This window comes from Prionailurus viverrinus, chromosome B3, assembly GCF_022837055.1.
Source record: "Prionailurus viverrinus isolate Anna chromosome B3, UM_Priviv_1.0, whole genome shotgun sequence".
Taxonomy (NCBI): Eukaryota; Metazoa; Chordata; class Mammalia; order Carnivora; family Felidae; genus Prionailurus; species Prionailurus viverrinus.
The window spans coordinates 31,494,355-31,516,948 of record NC_062566.1 but is presented as its reverse complement, the minus strand read 5'-3'; the positions used below and the strand labels follow the sequence as shown (position 1 = coordinate 31,516,948).

Sequence of the window (22,594 nt, the reverse complement as noted above, 5' to 3'; positions counted from 1 at the left end):
ACGGGGGCACCCCACGTCATCGGCAGGTGAGATGTGCACACTCAGAGCAAATCTGAGCACGTGGAGGGGTCCTCGTGGGCCACGGCATGTGGTTAACAGTGGGGGCTTTCACTGAGCTGCCTCAGGCTGAAGCTTGGCTTTGCCACTTTCTAGCTGGGTGCCCCCCAGGTGGGTTGCTAGACCTCTCTGTGCCTCCGTCTCACCATCTGTACGTGAGGATGAGTGCAGGATTTATGTCACAGGGTGATTGTAAACCTTCTGCGAGTCAACATGTGTAAAGCCCCGGGGGGGCCAGGCTGGGCTCATAGTAAGTTCTCAGGGTAGGATTGGCGTAGGCAGGGAGGAGAGGGAGGACGTTCTGGGAGGGGCAGTGGCGCAGGCAAGGTATGGCGGCAGGAAGCTCATGGTCCCTGGGGATAATGAGGGCTCAGCCAGATGCTGGGGTTGGTCTTCCCGAGGAGTCCAGACTGTGCTGCGTCCTGGCTTCCCGCCCAAAGCTGGTTTTTCTTCCCCAGGCTCAGCCATCGCTTACTCTGCCTATTCGATCCCCAACGTGATGGTGAACACCACCTTCCATGACTACTACGTGCCCCTGGCCGTGCTGAACACCATCATCAGCACCGGCCTCTCCTGCTACTCCAGGTACCCGGCCGCTGCACCTCAGAGGGCGGGGGAGGCTCAGTGGAAGGGCTCTCGGAAGCCTGGGGGCTCGGGTCCACACAGACGTCCCGTGGCTGGCAGGACCCGCTTCATGGGCACGAAGCCTGGGTGTCCAAGGGGACTCCACACTTGGCTTCATGCTGGCCCTATTGCGGGGCAGGCTGCGTATCCTCCTTGAACCTCAGTTTGCTCATCTGTAAAATGGGGCCAACCCAACTACTCTCGTTGTGAGATGGAGGTAAGGGTTACAGGCAATGTGGTGGGAACAGCTGGCCCAGAGGCGGTGCCCTATCGGTGGGCCGTCTGCGAACAGTGACTGAGCGGGCCCGTCTCTAGACATATGTGCCAGCTGTCAAGCTGTCAGATGGCACCCAAGTGTCCCCGGCGTCCCTGGAGAAACCCTATGGCTGTGAGCCACACCCAGACCACTGGCTCTGATTCTCTCTAGTTTCTCCCTTTCACTCAAGAAAGCTCACTGGAGTGTGAATGCAAGAGACACTGTTTTGTGGCTAAAAGCTCTGGTTTATGCAGCCCTTTGTGGAAAGGAACCGCCTCAATTTCCTCTTGCTTAAATTATTTGGGACACCTCTCAGATGGCGGTGTTGGGGTGTTAGCCCTGTCTGGATGCCGCCAGGGTGCTGGGTGGGGGGGGCGGTGGGGGCTCTCGTGGGAGGCTGGCAGGTTGCACCCCATCTTCCGTCCCCCGGTCTCGATGCCGGGGCGCCGGTTGGGGTCTCCCCATTGGACCAGCTCAGAGAATTGTTCTCACTGGCAGCCATCCGCTCGCCCCTCCCCAGGAGGAGAGGGACGGGGGCGGAGGGAGGGGCGCTTCTCTGCGATGATTGTGGCTACACCTTTCCTTGGGTGACACTGGGGTTTCGTGGGACAGAAGGTAGGCCGTTTCCCCAAACTTGACAGGCTGGTTTTCTGTAAAAACGAAGGATAGATTCTTGAAGCGCATGCAGACCCACTTGCCCCAACCTGCTTTCTACTTGCCTGTCCTGAGACGGGTGGGAAGCGTGGAGTTGCTTTGAGTCAGAGGGAGTCTCATTTCTAGGCTCCGTCTCAACATTAGGGCTGCTCATCCCATGACAGAAGCCTGGGGGTGGGAGTGGGGGATAAAGTCTCTTCCCTCCTGGAAGTGCAGAAGCCTCCTAAAGCTGTGAGGTGATCGGGTCTGGCCGCGGGGGTAAGAAACCGAATCCGATGTCACGGGCTTATCCTCGCCTCCTCCCCACTTCCTCGAGGACTCCGTTGCCAGGGACGCAGAAGCCTCTTTCTGGAGTGCGGCCTCTGTGCCAGACTGGTCCTTGGATGAGTCACAGCCCTGTCTGGTTAGCTCCTGCTGGGCTGTGTAGTTAGGATTGGAGGGAGGTGAGCACTGTGGGCCGAGGGTGCAAGGAAGTTTCCATGAGTGTCAAACAAATTGTCCCAGAGTTCATGATCCAGGACTGCTTTCCTAGGAACTCCCAGTGCAAACTCTCGAAACATTTGCTCCCCCACCTCCCCCCACCTTTTTTTAAGCTTTCTGAATCGCCTATAAGCCACCAGGGTAGATTGTTTCCTTCTAACCAGGGGTCCACCCGGGTTGTTTATAATAAATGGGTCTTCTGGATGTGGCATACCTGTTACCTTTGGACAAACTCATTTGGCAGGGCAGGCTGGCTAGGCATCTCTTGATGCTTGTGCTTGGAGGCTTCTCCCTTGTCAATGAAATGGATTGTCTCTGTTTACTTCTGGGGCACATCTGTGGCTATTCCATCTATCCGTCTATCCATTCATCCATCCAGGCATCCATCCATCCACCTTCCTATCCACCATTCCCCCTACCCAACCACCACCTACCCATCCATCTGCCCACCCATTCACCCATCTATCCATCCATCCACCCATCCACCCATCCACTCACCCAACCATCCATCCGCTACCCATCTACCTCCTACTTGTCTATCCATCCATCTATCCTTCCATCCACCCATTCACTCACCCAACCATCCACCCACTACCCATCTACCCCCTTACTTGTCCATCCATCCATCCATCCATCCACCCATCCACTCACCCAACCATCCATCCACTACCCATTTACCTCCTACTAGTCCGTCCGTCCATGCATCTATCAATCCATCCATCCATTCATCCATTCATCCAGCCAGCCAGCCAGCCAGCCAACCAACCAACCACCCAACATTCCTTAAATGCTTGCCCTACTCCAGGCATCATGTTAAGATCTGGGAATACCAGGAGGAGAAAGGCACAGTCCTTACGCTCAGAGAGCACCCAGTGCAGTGGTTGAAGCAGACTGCAGACCCCCGCCAAGGCCAGGCGGACTCATCATTTCCTCTAACGGCCAGAGGAAATGGAATTTAGAGTATAGCATTACAGAAGGCAACATAAACAATGAGAATATAAGATGACACCTGCTTGGAGACACAGAGTTCTGCAAAATGGTACTAGGACTAAGTATTAGCTGGGGATGGGGGATGGGCCTCTTGGACAGAGTGAACGGCCTGGATAGGGTGAGGGGGCCAGAGAGGATAGTACTGGGAGGCAGCAAGGAGTCGCCGGAAGTTGCCTGCACAGCTGGAAGGGAGCAGAGTGGCTGGAGAGGGTCTCAGCAGCTGCCAGGATCTGAGGTGCCTCCCGTGTCCTTCTGAGGACTGGCCCTGTGCTCATGAAGGACAGTGATCTTTGTAGGAGGCCAGTTCCATGGACTCCACTTCGGAGCTGAGGGGCTTCCTGGTGTGGTAGCAGCTGCTGCCATGGGGACGGGAGGAAGGTGGTGCTGGAAGAGAGAGAAAGGGGCCCACAGACAGGGTGGGATGCCCCATCTGAGGGCCCTTGGGGCTCCCTTCTCACCTGATCCTCCTTCTTTTCATGTTTTCATTTCCTTCTTGGTCTTCAGTGTCTGAGGAGCAAGAAAGAGGACTTGTGCCCAGGGTGGGGGGTGACTCAGCCCCTATTAACTTCAGGAGAAGCAGGTGGAGAGGAGGGCCAGGGCCCCCCGGAGGCCCCGATTTCACAGACTTGCCGTGTGGCCCCTGGCTCCAGTGTCCAGACAAGCAAGGGCATCTGAGAGGATGTTTCTGGGTCCTCTCTGGTTTGGATGTTCTACAATGCCGGAGCTTCGGAGTCTTTTCCAAGATTTCTCTCCTTGCCTTCCCCCTCCCCCAAGCCCACCCGACCTTGGCCTCCTGCGCCATCAGTCCACGGCGTGGCCAGGAGTGGCAGAGAACCACCGTCGTCTTCCCTGGGCAGGAAGTAGACCGTGAACCTCGCGAGTAGTTTTTAGTTATTTCCGTGCTTACCGGAGTAATGTCTCCGGTGGCATTCATTCTAATGCCTAAGTGGCATTCATTCCATTACAGTGCATGTCTTTAAGGTAAATCTCCACGTAGAGAACTGGGGGCTCCCCTGACTGGGTTTCTGGTCCCTATGATCATGGCCTCTTGTTCAAATGAATATTCCAGAAAACTGCTTTCTTCCTCGGTAGCACTTGAGAAAGGAGATGGGAGAATGCGTGATCTCTATGTGGCTCTTGGAGCAAAGTGGGGTGACGGAGAGCTCGCTTGCTCATCCTGCTGACCATCCAGAAGCCCAGAAAGGTGTCCTCACTCCCTTAAGGCACGTTGGTCCCACAGAGTTTGCTGTATGTTACAAGTCCCTGTAGGTACTTTTTATCCACGCATCCAAGGCCCCCAGCAGTCGGCTTTTTGGACAGATACTTGCTCAGTGGAATGCCCTATGGGCAGTGCTGTGAGGGAGAGGGGTGACTTTTCATCCCGGACGGAAAGTGAGCTGCACCGTGGCTTTGGTACTGTGGCAGCCAAGAGCGGCACAGAGAAGGCCCAGGGGAGGGTTTGGAGGTCAGAGCTGGAGGCAGGAGGCTCAGCAGTGAGTGGTTCTCAGACACCTCTGGAGGTCGGAGGGCTCAGCCAGATGACAGTGCTACCGGGGCCAGGGGCCAGCATGCGGAAACGTCCGCATTCCTGTGATGTCACTCCCACAACAGAACAGCTGTAACCACAACGCACACACATACACGCACACGACCTCTGCGATGGAACGTTTCCAAAAGCCCACCCGTTTCAAGCACCCGTTCCAGAACTTGCTTGCAAATCCTGCTGGCTTTGTTGCAACAAGATTCATCAGGTTTTAGAACAGACTGGTATCCTATCGACCCTCTCCTGATACAGGCTTCTGCCAAAAAAAATCCAGTGTTGCCTGCCAACCTGGTTCTAGGCAGCCGAGGGCTGACTCCCTGTAAACTGGCCTGTCAACTCTGTGGTGTAGGGACTGTCTGACCAGGTGGGGCTTTGGAGACCAGGTGGGGCGTCCGGTGCTTTCGGAGGATTCTGTGGCTCCCACCCCTCCTTCCGGGAATCTCTGGATGGAGCGACACCCTGTGGCTAAATGTGGAACTGCACCTTAGTAGTGGGAGGCCCCTGTCTGTGGCTGCTGGCCCTTCTGCCTTTTATTCTCTGTTGCTGTCTCTCTTCTGCTCTGCTTTTTCTCCCTTTTTTTTCTCCCTGTAGACTCGGCTTTGCAGCTGCAGAGGCTGGTTCGTTTGCCCCCGGGAAAGCACTTTATCAGGCCGGGCGAAATGTTGTCTCAAGTCACGGGAAATCCATGGTTTGGGGGATGGCCCTCGCCGGCCACAGCCAGCTTTCCTCCTGTGTAAGTGGTCACAGAAAGAGCGTGCTTTATGGTGAGCCAGAAAGAGCGTTTAATGGCGAGCCTCTCCTGACTCAGGAAGGATAGGCCGTGCCGTGCACGGGGCAGGAGGGAGCGGGCGTGCGGTCGGGTTTGCCGGGAGACCGTGAATGCTATTGAGACGGACTCTGGCTGTTGGGGCAGTGGGCGTGTGTCCCAGCTGCTCCCTGGGGCAGAGGGTACAGGCAAGGATGGAGGCTGGGTTGTGGTCTGAGGCCTGCTCAGCCTGCCGGAGGGGCGGCGGTGTGAAACGTGGAAGCCAGACGGCCCAGGGTTTCAGTCCTAGCTTTGCCTCTTACCAGCTCCTCTGACTTTAGGCAAATCACCCAGAACCTGCCTGTGCCCATTTTCCTTACGGCATAGCTATAAGATGGGGACGGGGAGAGAATGAATCCCACGACACACATTTTAGTAAAAGCTTCCATTTCGTGAGTGTTCCTCTGTGATGTGAGTAAGCTCCCTCGTAAGTATCATCTCGTCAGATGCTTGCAACAAGCCCGTGAGGGGGTAGGGTTGTCGGCCCTGTGTCACACGCGAGGATTCGGAGGGGCGCAGAGGTTACCTCACCTGCCAGGGTCACATGATCATGAAGGGCAGAGGCAGGATTCGAACCCAGGGTGTCCAGGTCAGAAACGGTGTGTGAAATCATGGCACGGTGTCTCTTCCCCTCTCCCAGGGTCGGCGGTTTACTCCCAAGGCTGGGGTTCCTGTTTGCGGGGGGACGTAAGTTGCTGTCCCTTGTTTCTTTCCCTCCTTTTCCTGGAGCTTGTCTTCCTTCTCTACCCTGCGCCAGCCATGCGCTTGTCTGATGTAGGACAGGGTCAGGAAAGGGGACACGTGCTGCCATGGGCTTGAGAGCAGTCGGAGCCTATCGCTGGAGGCTGTGGGGCTTCTCTGCCTCTTATTCTGGAGCAGGGATCCTCATGCTTGGCATTCCTGAGGGCTAGACATGACACAGCGGCCAGGGGGACAGCAGGTGACAGGTGATGGCACCAGCCTGTGGCGACAGGAAGAACCTGGCTGAGTGGGGAGATGGGCGCGGGCTGAGCAGAGAGGCAGATTGTTTTTGGTGGAGGAAAGGGCAGGCTTGTGGGCTGGGACTGGGGGGTCTGGGGACCAGGGGTGGGGAGCAGACTCCATTCTCACCAGAGAGCGTGAAGAGGGGCAGGACCGTCAGGAAGGGCTGAGAGGGGCCAAATGCCTCCACTGCCTCACTGGCTGCACCGGGACGGCCACTCTACTAACCCTGGCACCCTGACTCTGCACCCCACCTTTGTGGGGACCTCCGGCCTCGCCCTGCAGCCCTGGGGGCACCGAGGGAGGGCCCCGCCCCCCCCCCCCCACTGATACCCAGTGGTACCCAAGCGGGGTCCTGCCCTGCCACCCTGCCTCGACAGCCCCCTGGCCCGGGGCGTGAGCCCTCCCTCGCCTGAGCCCCAGTTCAGGGCTCTGGTTTTGTGTGGACATTCTTCTCGCTCCTCTCACGTCCTCCCAGCGTCCAGCCTATCATCTGTGCTGCCAGAGTCCCCACACCCTGGGCTGCCGGCCCCGAGCCAGCAGAGGCCCCATCGCGTTCTGTCCAGGAGGACCTACCTGTCTTTGCCACGGTCAGCACCGCTCATTTTAACGTTGGCTTCCTCTTGGGACTGGAGGCGGGTCGGGGTGTTGCTGAACGAGGGGGAAAGGCCACGTTTACTCGGTTTCCCCAGGCCAGCATCCCTGCGTGTGGTACCGAGTATTCCGGAAGTCTCTCAAAGTCATTAAAGACTTCACCGAACCAAGGGCTTTGGCACAGCACGCACCCGGGGCAGCTGACATCGGCTCCTTCACAGCCGTGCTCGCCCCCGGAGCCCGGGCTGGGGGCCCCCCACGCCCCCCACGTCTGCCCTTTGGCAGTTGCTGCTGGACTTCTAAAAGGCCCTTTGGCAGTTCGACAACTTGCCTCCCAGAGGGCCTTCCCAGCCCAATACCTCCTCCCTGGCTTCTTTGGACACCGTTGCCCCTCACGATGCGGCCCCAGGAGATGGTTTCCCCTGAGACCCTTTCTCCTCGAAGGCAGAGTCACTCCCGTCGGGCTGGGAGAAGTGGAAGAGGCCCGTCGGGGGGGAGCCACTGGCCTCCGGAGGAGGTTGTACAAAAAGACTTCTCTTCTGCGGACGACCTGCCCTCAGTAATTTGTCATGTGCGTGCACGTGTGTCATTCGCGGAAACCGTTTTCGGTCCAACGTCTTCCCCCTTTCCTTCCCCGCTTTAGGTTTCTTGAAATCCAGAAGCCCGGGCTCTGCAAGATGCTTCGCGTCCTTGCCTTTGCTTATCCCTACACCTGGGACTCCCTTCCCATCTTCTACAGGGTAAGGGCCCGGCTCCGTCTTTTCTCTGCCTGTTGGCAACACCAGGGAATCTATTGTTTCCTGAGCTCCTGGGGCTTGGAGCGCCATGCTGGTCACTGCGAGGGACGGACGTGAGTAGGACACAGCAGGAGAATGAAGGCCCTGGCAAACCACAGGGGATGCATCAATGGCCAGCACTGACTGGGGGCTCAGACGCAGTCGTGGAGGGCTGGGAAGGGGAGGCAGCCTGAGGTTTAGTGCGGTGACCAGGAAAGCAGGCTCTGGAGGCAAATCTCTAATACGTACTCGCTGTAAGACTTTGGGCCAGTTAGGTACCATCTCTGTGCCTTGATGTCCCCCTCTGTAAAATGGGCATGGTAATAACACCTGCTTTCATCAGACTGCGGGGAAGATTACATGAGATCGCTGGCTCGTGGCAAGTGGCCAATAAATGCATTTATTCTGTATTATCATCAACTAACATACTAGCAGCGAAGGAAAAAGGATAAATGAAGGTCGTAAGATAGATGGGAATTGGAGAACATGAAGGAAGGGGGTGTAGGAGGGACACAAGAAAGGGGAGAGGCACTCACAAATCGGATGGACCTGAGTTCAAATCCCAGCGCGCACTGGCTCTGTGACCTTAGGGAATGCACCTGATCTCTCTGAGCCTCAGTTTCCTCATCTGTTAATGAGGCTGACATCCTCTCCCGCACAGAGGGGTAGAGGGGTTTAATCAAATCAGCAGATCGGAGGGCTCAGCAATGCCCGCCAGAGGGCCTGCACCCAGTGAGTGGAGTTTCCCTCCCAGGGGCAGCTTGAAGTTTGATGCGCAAGTCAGGGACTGAAGGGGAGGGCCAGAGCCGGCGCCGTCTGTGTGAGCCTGGGGTGGGGGGAGACCCAGAGGCGTGGGTGCGGCCCATTCCCCTGACTCCTTCCTCCACGACACAGAACACCCATAGGAAACCAGAGCAGAGAGCAAGCCGTTCCCACATGCCACCAAATCGCATAGCACAGGTCTGCGTTATTAGGAGCACCAGCTGAGTCAGACGGGGCGGAGGAGGGGCCGGGAGGTCTGATCGCGAGCGGGGAGGTTGACGAGCACCGGTTCTGGAATCAGCCTGCCTGGATCCACATCCTGACTTCACTGCTGATTAGTGGTTTGCAAGTCACCCTCTGGCCCAGCTTCCTCATCGGCAAAGTGGGATGTTTCGGTAGTTGTTGAGGCTGTGATGAAATTGTGCAAATAAAAGGCTGGCTTAGTGCCCTAGGTAAGTGATGGCTGCTGTCATTATAACGGTAATACAAAAACTATACTTAGCTCTCAAACAGGATAATGGCTGTAATTAACACGTTTTGATGACTCAGAAAGGCCTTCCAGGGATTTCTAGGCTTTAAAGCCTTAATTAGGAGCTTGAAATCAGGGGATGCGCTGGTGAGAAGTGAGTTCAAGGGTGACTAGACCACTTTTTACTATACTTACATTTTACCCCCAGTCAAAAGAGTAGCAAATAGATCTAGTAGGATTTTTCTTTTCCTTTTCCTTGATTTCTTTCCTTTTCTTTCGTAATTAAACAACTCAAAAGGCTTTATGGACATTTGGAGGATTAAAATACAGCTGCCCTGCGGGGAGAAAAAATAAAATACAGTTGCCTTGGGTCTCTCAAAAGATCACAGTCAGAATTATGGGGGAGCCTGGGTGGCTCAGTTGGTTAAGCCATCTGATTTCGGCTCAGGTCATAATCTCATGGTTTGTGAGTTGGAGCCCCGGTTCGGGCTCTGTGCTGACAGCTCAGAGCCTGGGAGCCTGCTTCGGATTCTGGGTCTCTTTCTCTCTCTGCCCCTCCCCTATTTGCGCTCTGTCTCTCTCTCACACAAAAATGAATAAACATTAAAAAAAATATTAAGGGGCACCTAGGTGCCACAGTCGGTTAAGTGTCCGTCCGACTCTTGATTTCGGCCCAGGTCATAATCTCGCAGTTTGTGACTTTGAGCCCTGCACTGGGCTCTGTGCTAACAGTGCGGAGCCTGCTTGGGATTCTCTCTCTCCCTTTCTCTCTGCCCCTCCCCTGCACTCTCTCTCTCTCTCTCTCTCAACCTAAAAAAAAATTAAAAAAAAAAATTTTTTTTTCAACGTTTATTTATTTTTTGGGGGACAGAGAGAGACAGAGCATGAACGGGGGAGGGGCAGAGAGAGAGGGAGACACAGAATCAGAAACAGGCTCCAGGCTCCGAGCCATCAGCCCAGAGCCCGATGCGGGGCTCGAACTCCCGGACCGCGAGATCGTGACCTGGCTGAAGTCGGACGCTTGACTGACTGCGCCACCCAGGCGCCCCCCAAAATTTTTTTAATATTAAAAAAAAAAGGAATAGGAATTCTCCCACGGTCCCTGAGAGTTCCCCTTCCAAGCCACAGACCAAGGAGGTGAGGGCCTTGGCCCATGGTGCCCGCACGCGTGTGCAGAGATGGCTTCGGGTGATGAGAAGGAAGGGGGCCTCCTCTCGAGACCTGATGTTCCTCTGAATCCCTGCAGCTGTTCCTGCTTTCGGGGGACGGTGCGCAGAGTGAAGCCGCCTTGTACCACCAGAAGCACACGGCCATGACCCTCCTGGCCTCTTTCTTCTACTCCGCACACCTGCCAGAGCGCCTGGCGCCTGGACGCTTCGACTACATCGGTGAGTGCGCGGCGGCCCCGTTGTCTCCCTGCCACCAGGACGCCAGTGCATGCGGTCTCGAAGGGGAAGCAGGGGCATGGAGAGACGCAATTCCCCAGGGGCTTCTCTAGGAGCAGGCCAAGGGAAGTGAAACTGTAAGGCAATGGAGGCCAGGATGTACGTAGCCAGCAAATGGCCAGGTAGGATGGGAGGATGGAGAACAGGTGCATCTAGGATCCTAAGGCATTCCTATGGGCTACGGGGCCCAGGGAGTCCCGTTATTACCCTGAAGATGAAATCCCAGGATTAAATGGACATCGAGGGCAGCCCTTGGAGAGGAACAAGACAGACCGAGTGTAGATGGCCCCGAGGCTGACAGATGGCAGGGGCTGTGCCAAAGAGGGGAGCGTGTCTTCGTCTCGTTCAGGCGGCTGCAGTGGGGCCAGGAGTCTTGGTTCTCAGGTGTGGCCCCTGGAGCATCAGCATTTAGCATTATCTGGGAATTCTCAGATTCTCAGGCCCCCGGACATCCCGAACCAGAAGCTCGGGGCGTCTCACTCAGAGGCTGGGTGACTCTCCAGGGGAACCTGAGCTCACCGCCGTTAGAGAAGTGATGTGCTGGAGAGGAGCTGTCAGAGCCAGAGGACTTCTACCTGCTGGAAGAGCGCCTTCCCTCTCTGTCTAGGGAAGTGGGTTGGGCACTGGCTGGAGGAGGGACCCTTGGGCCACTTCTGGTGACGCTGAGGACTCCTTGAGATGAGAGCTCCCTAGATACGCTGTCATGGGGGTTCAAGGGTCAGCCCTTATCCTTAAATGGTGGGCAGGGACCCTGGTTCTCCCCAAGCCCATTTCTCCAGTGATATTTTTCATCTCCTCCCACCTAAGACATGTGGCCAGATTTGCTTTATTGGCTCTGAAAAGAGCTTCATCTCCTTTACTTCAATTCTGTCCTACCAGAAGCGATGCCAAGGACCAAAATGCTTGGAGGGTAAATTTCAAACAAAAAGGTGAGGGGGCGGGGGAGACGAGAGGGCCACGGAGTTGGAACTTGTCTACAGGAGCCCTGTCCACCTCCCGAGCCCCACCTAGACAAAGTATCGGTGGTTGTAAATAAAGTCCGGGGACTGCAGGAAAAAATAGCCCTGGCCTTGTTTTACCAACTCCCTGGTGTCTTAATAACATTTCATTTATTCACTTTTAATCCCACTCTCTTGGGCCTAGGGGAACAGAACCCAGAGACACCCCTCCATTGGCCGGACATTTGCCAGACAACTGTTAATGACAGGTCATTAACAACGGGTTTGGAAAATGATCCGTCCCACAATAATGGGGTCTGCCAGATGTGGGATTCCCTCTCTGACGTGGGGCAGAGTGCTAACTGGTTAGCGCTGGCCCTGCCCGTAGGAAGTTCCTCCATATTCCTGTCCAGCCAGATTGCGGGAATCTCTCTCTCTCTCTCTCTCTCTCTTAATGAAAGAGAATCCTTAACTCTTGTGTTGTATCTGTTTGCTAGGACTGCCATAACAAAGAATCACAGACTGAGTGGCTTAAACAACAGAAATGCATCTTCTCATAATTTTGGAGGCCGAGACCAAGGTGTGGGCTGGGTCCGTCTCTCTCCTGGCTCTCTCCCTGGCTTGCAGACGGCCGTCTTCTCTGTCTCTCCTCATGTGGTCTTTCCTCTGTGTACATTCATGCCCAGGTCCTAACTTCCTCCTCTTAGAAGGGTACCAGTCACAGGGCACCTGGGTGGCTCGGTCAATTGAGTGTCAGGTCATGATCTTGTGGTTCGTGAGTTCAAGCCCCACATCAGGCTCACTGCTGTCAACGGCATGGAGCCTGCTTGGGATTTTCTCTCTCTCCCTCTCTCTCTCTCTCTCTCTCTGCCCCTCCCTCTGCCTCTCTCCCTCTCTCTCTCAAAATAAATATATAAACTTAAAGTAATAAAAGATCCTGTCTCCAGATACGGTCACATTCTGAGGTACTGGGCATTGGGACTTCAACATTTGGAACTGGGGGAAGGGAGACACAGCTCAGCCCATGACACATGCTGTCTTTGTTCTCTTCTCATCTTCTGATTTCTGAGGGTTGTCCCACAAACAGTCCTCAGCCCTGGGCAGTGGACTCTTTTTCTCATCACTACCAACTCAGCATGTTCCCGCCCACTACCACCCTCCTCTGCTGGGTCCTCCCCTCTGTGGACACATAGCTGGTGAGCCAAGGTCCTGAAGGTCATCAGGGAGGAAGAGCCCCTGGTCATGTCTGGGATTAACCAGCAGTAAGGAGAGGGCTACCTTGTAACTGGCCAATAGAAAGTCTGGTTGGCTTCTCCGTTGGCCTCAGAATTGGAGCTGATGAGTGCTGGCTCTGAAGAGGTGAACTTTGGGAGAACATGATGCCAGACTTCATGTGAAAAACAGGACTGGTGGACAAGTTGAAAAAATGTACTCGGGCCTTTTAATTTTTCTCACACTGCATTAAAAAAAATGTTGGGGTGCCTGGGTGGCTCAGTTGGTTGAGCATCAGAATCTTGGTTTCGGCTCAGGTCACGATTTCATGGTTCGCGATTTCAGGCCCCTTGTAGGGCTCTGTGCTGTCAGTGCGGAACCTGCTTGGGATTCTCTGTCTTCCTCTCTCTCTGCCCTTCCCCTGCTTATGCTGTCTCAAAAATAAATGAACATTTAAAAAACAAATAAATGCATTGAGGCATATTTTACGTATCACATGGTTCCCTGATTTCAAGGATACAATTCAGTGATATTTTTAGTTAACCCCCCAAATTGAATCCCCATCATCGCAAATGAGTTTTAGAACATGATCATCACCCCGGTAAGATCCCTCCTGCCCATGTCTTATTAATCCTGATTCCTACCCCCTGCCTGAAGAAACCACTAACCTACTTTGTGTCTGTGGATTTGCCTTTCCTGGACATTTGATATAAATGGATTCTGACAATATGTGGTCCCTTGTGTCTAGCTTCTTTACCCAGCATAATGTTTTTAGCCTATACACCATGGAACAGTATCAGCAGTCTATTCCTTTAAAAAAAAAAGTTTATTTATTTTGAGAGAGAGAGAGAGAGAGAGAGATACAGGAGGGGCAGAGAGAGAGGGAGAGAGAGAGAATCCCCAGCAGGCTCCGCCCTGTCAGCGCAGAACCCAATGCGGGGCTCGAACTCACAAACTGTGAGATCATGACCTGAGTCGAAATCAAGGGTTGGAAGCTTAACCAACTGCGCCACCCGGGGGCCCCTGTTCGTTTTTTGTTGCTGATCCTGGCAGCCTTTTCTGTGTTTGCCGTAGGTCACAGTCACCAGCTGTTCCACGTGTGTGTGATCCTGGCCACACACCTGCAGATGGAAGCCATTGTTCTGGACAAGACTCTGAGGAGGGAATGGCTCCTGGCCAACTCCAGGCCCCTGTCTTTCCCTCAGATAGCTGGAGCTGTACTTCTGTGCCTCATCTTCAGCCTCAGCAACATAATTTATTTCTCAGCTGCTCTGTATCGGATTCCTGAGCCAGAATTACATAAAAAAGAAATATGATTCAGACCATAAGCTTTTCATGCCAGATGTCAACATTAAGCTACAACCTCCTAAGCACCATAAGTGCCTAGTGGTACCTGTTTACCAAGGTCTAAAATATTCACGGTGGTTGATGTCTTGGCATTTTTGAGTGCGTTCATGTCAATAAGGTATTTAACTGGGGAAATGTCTCTCAATGTGCACTTATTCTATAATTGTGATTTTAAAAGGGGAAGATGGGTTCAAGTAAGTCCTTGTTCAGGCGAATCCTTAATAGTTCATTAAGTCTTAAATTTATTTAAAATAAGGCAGTTAGAAGGCTTCCTATTAAGTGGCCGGATGAAGCTTTACTACTCTTGTAGTGTTACCTTTGAAAACGGACCCTGCTTCATTTGTTGAGTCCCACATGGCACAGCTCCTGCCAAGACCTCCACGGTGGGAGGAGAATGAGCCAGAAAGATCAGCGGGGGGGTGTGGAGGGGGTGGAGTAAGAGGAAGCTGGGTCTGTGGGAGCCCTGGGGACTGGGGAGACACTTCAGGATGAAGAGACCTGGTTTGGGGAGGGGGCTTCTTCCTTTCCCCACCTAGTGAAGGGAATGAATGAATGAATAGAAGAGTCCTCTTTCCCACAAGTCTGTTGTGCCTTAAAGTGCCAATTCCCATGTCACGTGGATTTGGATTTTCTCTAAAGGCCACATGGCTGGGTGTCTGTGTTCTGTTTTGTTCTGTTTTCTCATTGCCAATTCGATGCTGCAAAGTATTATGCAGTGCAGGTCAAATGTGTGAGGCATGGGAGCCGGCTGAGTTAATTCCAGTTGGCTGTGCTCATCTGTCACTGTGTAAACCAATGGCATGGCTCTATTTGGGGATGCTATCCATTTAATATTGCTTCAGCATTTCAAAGGTGCTGCAAAGTTTAGTGTTCCTGGGCAGAGGATGTCAAAGACCTTGTAAAGGGTTGGTCAACTACAGTAATCCTCAAGCTTTGCTGCGAATCAGACACATTTGGTGAGTTGGCGACCAGTGCGGATTCTCAGGCCAAATCAGGGGATTCTGTGTTAGTAGTTTAAGATGTAGGTCTTTTGGAGGAGATTTGCCCTGAATCTGAGGAAGTCCCCAGGTGATCCTAATGCAGAAGGGCCACAGGCCAAATGGGAAAAATGCTGGTGTCATGAGTTCCAGAAGGCACTGGGCCTCTCAGCTTTGTTGCAGTTGACCTAATTTTCAGCAACTCACCACCTAAGGATGTATCCCCTGCTGTCTACTCTGCACAAGAGTAGCACACTGAGCATTTTCTCATCTGTTGCCTTAGGAGTTAAAGTTTAGTATTTCATGCTGTTTTCAGAGAGTTCAGAAATGCTGATGCAAAACTGTAGCAGATGCCCATCAACCCCTGATCTGCACTTGCTAATGACTTGAGGGGCTGTCCATCACAAAGCAGGATCCTCTTTGCTGACTCAGGAACACCCTCAAAACTTAGAATACTGCCTCTGTGGTAACTGGCCCAGAAACTTGAATGGCCTCACGAATAGCTCATCGTCCAACCCTCTGAGGACACGTAAAAATTTATATTGGCTGAGAGTGGTCAAGAAATATGATTTCATTAGTTTTACTGTTTATTTACTTCCTCTGGGGAAAGGTAGACTGATAAAATTATATGGGCTGGTAAATTTTTGGTACATTAATTGCCCACTGCATGACAAAATTTGGTTTGGGGCGATGATCTGACACTCCTAGTGCAATTTTACTCCAGCAGGGTCTGTGGGCACCCGTTTCGCCTTGCTATAACTTCAATTTTATGCTGCAAAAAGGCACAGAGTTTAAATACCCTATTCTAGCAGGTGCCAAAGACATGAAGCTCTTTAACATCTCTTTTGTTTAGGGAGAGGAAAATGTTTGTTTAGTTCAGAAATAGTTGAAAGTTATAGGTGATTAATTTGAAGGACCTTCAGATTATTTAATTTTGGGTGATGTGACTTTTTCGCCATCCTTAATGATGGGAAAGAAAATGTTACATCAACAAAAGAAGACCAGTGTTCCATAATGTTTTTATACGTTTGGCAAACCCAGTCCCACTGTATACATTTGGACAGTGTTACAAATTAAAATTGGATGACAGTTTGCAATGGGCTGATTTGGAAGCTTCTAGATACAGACAGTGGGTTCAAAAATATTAATTACCATTAGGTATTAAGTGTAATGTGGGTTTGCGTAAGCCAAAGTCAAAAAGGAAAGGCAAAAAGGTTGGCAGTGGGTGAGCTGGAGAGCTCACTGGGAAGGTGTCTTTTCATGTAGCGGCCCTCAGGTTTTTATTGTCTCAATACACCTTGGAAATGTGCCATACTCCCATTGGTAGCAATGCTCGCCACCGCACGATCTCAAAGAGGATTTTGCGGGGGGTGACAAACTCCTAATGGGATGACCCTCTTCTTCCTCCCCCTGCATGAGAAACACTGCCCCCCAAATTTCCCAGATGCCATGGTGGTGATAAAACTTGAATGTATTCGAATGAGGCCGCTTAGCTAACCGCATTGTCCTTCGCTCATCATAGCTTTGCTTTCCATTGCTCGGTTTCTAGAGAGCAACGAATCTGTCACCGATTGGAATGAGAAGTGGGAGGTTTTAGGAAACCATTTGAGTACAAAGTGACCTGCTTGACCTGCTGCCGTCTTAAAGTGTTTGTTGTGGAACTCAGCTCACGTGAGAAGTTCTAAGGAAGGCAAGGGGCAGTGGATCAGTGTGATCAGATGTGTTGGAGAGACCCTTCATTTGGCTCTGCTGTGTCCCAAATTTGTTTGGCCATGGTACTATATGAAATACCTATTCACACTGTATAACAACTCTTTATCACATATTAGTTGAATGCCGGCCTCTGATTTTCTGGTCAACAATCCATTGTGGATGAAAAGGCAAAGACCCATTTCTGAACACAGCTGTTCCTCCAACTTACACTGATGTCTGGTTTTCTTAAACTGTATGGGAGGAAAAAAAATAAACTTTATTATAATAAAGGCCTGTTTCCCACTTGATTTGGTTATGTTTCACCTACCACACTGTAAACATGTTTGTTCATCATAAGAAATTGATTCCTGGGGCGCCTGGGGAGTGCAGTTGGGTGAGCGTCTGATTCTTGATCTCGGCTCAGGTCATGATCTCATGATTTGTGAGTTCAAGCCCTGCATCGGGCTCTGCACTGATGGTGTGGAGCCTGCTTGGGATTCTCTCTCTCTCTCTCTCTCTCTCTGCCCCTCCCCTGCTTGTGCACTCACTGTCTCTCTCTCAAAATAAATTAACAAACTTAAAAAATTTAAGAAATAGATTCCTGTACATGTGTACATTGCTAAATCATTCAATGAATGTTTATTTTGTGCCTGGTGTATATGGAATGAACACTCCTGCATGGAGTGAATCTTGTGACTGTCAGTAGGGAAAGATGGATAAATTCAGATAACAGTAAGTGCTGTGAAGAAGAGAAGCCTGGTGAAGATATAGAGATGGGTGGGATAGGGCAGGTGAGATTGGATGGCCATTCTGAGAAGTTGACGTTTGACGAGAGCCTTGGTGGGCAGAAGGGGCCAGCCCTGCCAGTGTGTGGTGGGGTAGGTGTTTCAGGTCAGATGGTGTATGGGCAAAGGCTCCCAGACCAGTAGGCACTTGGTCCTATCGGAAGGATGGAAATCAAGCCACTTATTCCTGAAATGTGTAACTCTAGACAATGTATGGATCACTTGGCTTTCAAAGAATTCTGGGATTTCTCCTGCAGGTTCTTCCCAGGAGATTGTCCAAGGGGCTTTCCTCTGGGCTCTTGGTACTTGTATGAATGCTTCAACTCTGTAATAAATATATTTCAGGCAAATAGAGAGTCATTACCCCCATTCTCTTCACTCTGGGCAACAAATTTCTAAAATTGGCTTAATTCATGCCTCCTGTAGAGCATGGAACAACGTACCTCAAAGATAATTTAATCCAGCGTTTCAAAAATGTGTTTGATAATGGGGGCACCTGGGTGGATCAGTTGGCTAAGCCTCCGACTCTTGATTTTGCCTGTCATGATCTCATGGTTCTTGAGTTTCAGCCCTGAGTTGGGCTCTACCCTGACAGGGTGCAGCTTGCTTGGGATTCTCTCTCTCTCTCTCTGCTCCTCCCCATTTGCACTTGCTCGCTCACTCTCTCAAAATAAATAAATAAATAAATAAATAGATAAATAAATTTTTAAATGTGTTTGATGATGCAAAATGCACATTGTCAGATGGACAGATGCAGCATACCTTGGGAGGGAAAAGTAGTCTTAGAGTTTAAATTTTTATCAGAAGCCCCAAGTAATTAAAAAAAATTTTTTAATGTTTATTTATTGAAAGAGACCGTGTGAGTGGGGGAGGGGCAGAGAGAGAGAGAGAGAGAGAGAGAGAGAGAGAGACTCCAAAGCAGGTTCCAGGCTCTGAGCTGTCAGCACAGAGCCTGACACGGGGCTCGAACTCATGAACTGTGAGATCATAACCTGAGCTGAAGTTGGAAGCTAACCAACTGAACCACCCAGGTGCCCCCCAAGTGCTTTTTAATATAAGGCAGTTTAAGAAAACACTAGTCCAACCATTCTTTTTTTTTTTTTTTTCTTCCAGATTTGGAAAAACATTGAGTAGTATGAAGAATCCCCAGGTACTGGGGTATCTGGCTGGCTTAGTTGGTAGAGCATGTGACTATCCATCTCGGGATGGTAGTTTCAACATTTATTTATTTTTGGGACAGAGAGAGAGCATGAACGGGGGAGGGGCAGAGAGAGAGGGAGACACGGAATCGGAAACAGGCTCCAGGCTCCGAGCCATCAGCCCAGAGCCTGACGCGGGGCTCGAACTCACGGACCGCGAGATCGTGACCTGGCTGAAGTCGGACGCTTAACCGACTGCGCCACCCAGGCGCCCCGGGATGGTAGTTTCAAGCCCCATGTTGGGTGTAGATATTACTTAAAAATAAAATCTTAAAAAACAATTCCCAGGTACTTTTCATCCTTCCCCCTTTTGATATGTATATAACTCTCATCTCTAACAGAGAGAAACTTGGCTCCCATTATCCACAATGTATTATTTGCTCAATCTTAGAACGTACAGAATGTCATTTCAAAATTACTAACCCACGTCGGCAAAAAGGCTTGCTAATTAGAATCCAATATATGTTTCAAGTTCTTTTTGTCTGGAGCCTGAGGGCATATAGTCTCAATAGTCTAAATTACTTGGCTTAGTTATGGCCCCTTTATGTGTATGTTACTCATTTGAAATATGGTTCAGATCATTTGTTTCTTTTTGTATCAATTCTACACCCCCCCCCTTGCTGATTTTATTGTCTTTTGAGTATGTAAAACATTAACATCCATTCATTTTCAAATGGCCTGGGGAGAGTCACATGGCCCGTGGATGTGAGATGATGCAGCCTAAGCTGCATGTGTGAACAGCAGGGAGGGTCAGGGAGACAGCTCCTCGCATGGAGTGTTGGGTGTGTCACAGTCATCCTGTCCTCATTTTTACCACCTTCCCTCAAACACGCTAGACCTCAGCCCTTTCCGGTCACTGGCTGTTACAAGGTTCCCACAGCTGTTTGTGTGGGTGTTTGGGTTAATCATATTGGTTTCCATCCGTGTAGGGTCAGCCTCTCTCCAGTGATTTGCATAGGACCCTCCAGCCCAGTTTGGCAGTGTCTTAGAAAGTTATACTTACCATCAGACCAGCAATCCCACCCAAGGGAAATGAAGATCCCTATCTGCATAAAGACTTTTATGCAAATAATGATACCAGTTTCATTCATAATTGCCTAAAGGTGAAAACGACCTGAACGTCCAACGGGCTAGCGGATGGATGAGCTGTCATGCATTCCTACAGGGGATTTACTACTTAGCAGTAAAAAGGAAACACGGTATCGATACGTGCAACTCAAAAGCGTTGAATCTCCAGAGCATTTTGCCCAGCTAAAGAAGAGACATTCTGGAACAGTTAAGACTCTAAGGGAGGAAGTCAGAAAAGTGCTTGCCTAGGGCTGGGGGTAGAGGAAGGTGATGGACTACAAAAATGCAGCACAAAGAAAGTTTTGCAGTGATGGTGGCGGTGGTTACAGGATGGTGTGTTTGTTAAATCCATGCACACGGTACAACCAAGAAGGGTGGATTTTGCTGGATACAGAATGTACCTCCATAACCCTGACTTTGGTAGAAGCCTCCGGGTTCTACTCCCTCCCCATCTCTTACCCTTCCCCCTGGTCTGGATCTCTAATTCTAGGGGAAAATGCAAATCTTTTACTGCCTATGGGGAGCCCGTTGGAGGGGAGGGGGGGGGAAGGGGAGAGGAAGGCAGGGGAGAGAGAAGAACGTGTTAGGTGTGAGGTGACGGTTTTTATTCTATTTTCTATTTTAAAGCAAACAAGCTAGAGAGCTTTAGTACGGATAGAGGCGAGGGAGAAAGAAGAAAGTGGCCTGAAGAAAAGCTGGGGTGGGGCTTGATGGAACTGGGTCCTTCACTGGGATGGATTCATCCATTCCTCCCAGACAGTTACCAGGGGGCCTCCGTGGCGCGGCACTAAGGGTGCAACAGTGCCACCTAGTGAGCCTGTCGGGATAAGCTAGTAGAGGAACAGTGAGCAAACCGGGATGGGCGCTCTGGAGCAAACCAACAGCTTGCTGGCAGGGTGGAGGGGACTGGGGGTACACAGTAGGGATCTAGCATCCGGGGGCAAGTCATTGGCAGAAGGTCTGCTGAGAACTGAGAATAAGGAGGCATAATAAGGCGGGGAGGAGAGCTTGTCAGCGGAGGGAGTGTGTGCAGGGGGTCATGATAAGGGATGGGCTTGGAGAGGAAGAGCCTCAGGGCCCTGTGAGGGTGTCTGGCCCTGGGGAGCTCCTGCAGTGTGACGAGCATTACACAGGGGAGTGACATGACTAGATCTGTGGTTTAGAGGTGAACAGGCTGCAGATTTGGAAGGCAGCAGCAGGAAAGCCTGTTAGGGTACTGTTGCAGTCGTCCGGACAAATGATAGGAGTAGCCAAGGGGATAGAGAGCAGCGTTTGAGAGGGGTGAAGGCTCTTTGGTAGGTAGAACTGTCAAGATGTGGTGAGTGGATGTTGGAACAGAAGGAGAGGCAAAAGTCCAAGATGATACCTGGGACTCTGGCTTGGGTGGCTGGGTAGATGGTGTATCACCCATCCACTGAAGGGGAGCAGGTTCGGGGTAAGAGATTAGGGCGCCCTAGGTATGAGGTGCCTGTGGGACACCCAAGCAGAGAATGTCTGGAGCTCAGAAGAACAAATGTGATTGGTGTGTGAAGCCGCAGGAGTGGTTGGGAGTGCCTGAGGAGAGTCCTCACTAAGTGGAGACCAGGTCAAAACCCTAAGCTACGACATTTACGCACACACAAAAAAGGAACTCACAAATGAGTTCCGCGAAAGAGGGGCGCTTAGAGAGCTCGGAGAGGAAAATGAAGACATAGTAAGAGAGGAATGAGACATATTTTCGGTGCTGTTGAGAGGCCAAGAGAAGGGCATGGAAGGGTCAATTAGATTTAGCATCAAGGAGGTGGTGGTCTCAGTGAGAAGAGTTCTAATGGAGAGACTGAGGCCAACACCAGATTGCAGGGTAACTAAGAAGTAGTCAAATGGCCACGCCTAATTCCTAAATAATACAGGTCCCAACCTGTCCTCTAACAACAAACAAAGCAATAAAAGCATTAGGAAAAACCATCTTTATGTCACATAATATGGGCCAAGGATGTTAAATTTTGTCCATTTAACTGGTGTCTGGTTGAGGAGCTGGGACTAGAGTCCCATGAGAGCACAGATGTAGATGCAGATTTGACAGTCATGAGGTTAGTGACAAATGTTGAAATGGGATAGAATTAGTTCATCTTAGAAAAGAGTGGATGGACACTGCTCCTCAAGAGTGAGGACCAAACTTCATTCATCTCTATAGGCTGTTAAAAATTCACCCTAGGGGGGTGCCTGGGTGGCGCAGTCGGTTAAGCGTCCGACTTCAGCCAGGTCACGATCTCGCGGTCCCTCGCAGTCCGGGAGTTCGAGCCTTGCGTCGGGCTCTGTGCTGATGGCTCAGAGCCTGGAGCCTGTTTCCGACTCTGTGTCTCCCTCTCTCTCTGCCCCTCCCCCGTTCATGCTCTGTCTCTCTCTGTCCCCAAAATAAATAAACGTTGAAAAAAAAAATTTAAAAAAAAATTCACCCGAGGAATCTAAAAGATCAAGTTGGTTTTATTAAGCGATTCATGAATGGGGCAGTATCCCATCTAGCAAGCAGAGAGATGCTCCCAGGAGCCATACAAAATGTAAGGCTTCCATAGGAAGGAGGGTAGGGTAAGGAAGTTACTGGTAAAAGAAAAGTCAGGATTGTTTCAGGCCAGGTCACCATCCCTAAGCGGGGAGGGCAGGGGTCTTATTTGGAAGGTCATCTCATCTTCCTTTGGTAGGGGGCAGGGGGAGAGGGGAGACGGAGAGGGCCCCTGCGACAGATTACCTCATTGGTGCGGACCAGAAAGTTCCTGACTGACCGGTTCAAAGTACGTTTATGGGAGGGGTAGAAATTACACTTAGGTGATATTAAGACATTAAGATATTAAGCCCCGGTTTGGTGACCTGGCATAGCATAAGGGACTCCATCTTGGGCCAGTGGTTTTCTTTTTAGCAATGCTCAGGATCAAACATTGTTAAGAATGTGATAAAAGAGAAAAT

At 51.3% G+C, this 22,594-nt stretch overlaps 1 protein-coding gene across 9 annotated transcripts in view; it reads left to right on the top strand.

Moving 5' to 3' along the window:
- PAQR5 (progestin and adipoQ receptor family member 5) overlaps positions 1 to 16,892 on the top strand; it is a 74,327-nt gene extending 57,435 nt beyond the window's left edge. For 8 of the 9 annotated variants that reach the window (XM_047861802.1, XM_047861799.1, XM_047861794.1 and 5 more), the window contains 4 exons: positions 516 to 642; positions 7,628 to 7,724; positions 10,238 to 10,379; positions 13,661 to 16,892. In XM_047861802.1, coding sequence (XP_047717758.1) covers positions 516 to 642; positions 7,628 to 7,724; positions 10,238 to 10,379; positions 13,661 to 13,902 — 608 coding nt within the window. In that variant the 3' untranslated portion in view covers positions 13,903 to 16,892. Of the gene's footprint in view, positions 1 to 515; positions 643 to 7,627; positions 7,725 to 10,237; positions 10,380 to 10,868; positions 12,939 to 13,660 lie in introns of those variants that run through there. The other variant, XM_047861796.1, reaches the window with a different exon arrangement.
- Positions 16,893 to 22,594: the final 5,702 nt, after the last annotated feature.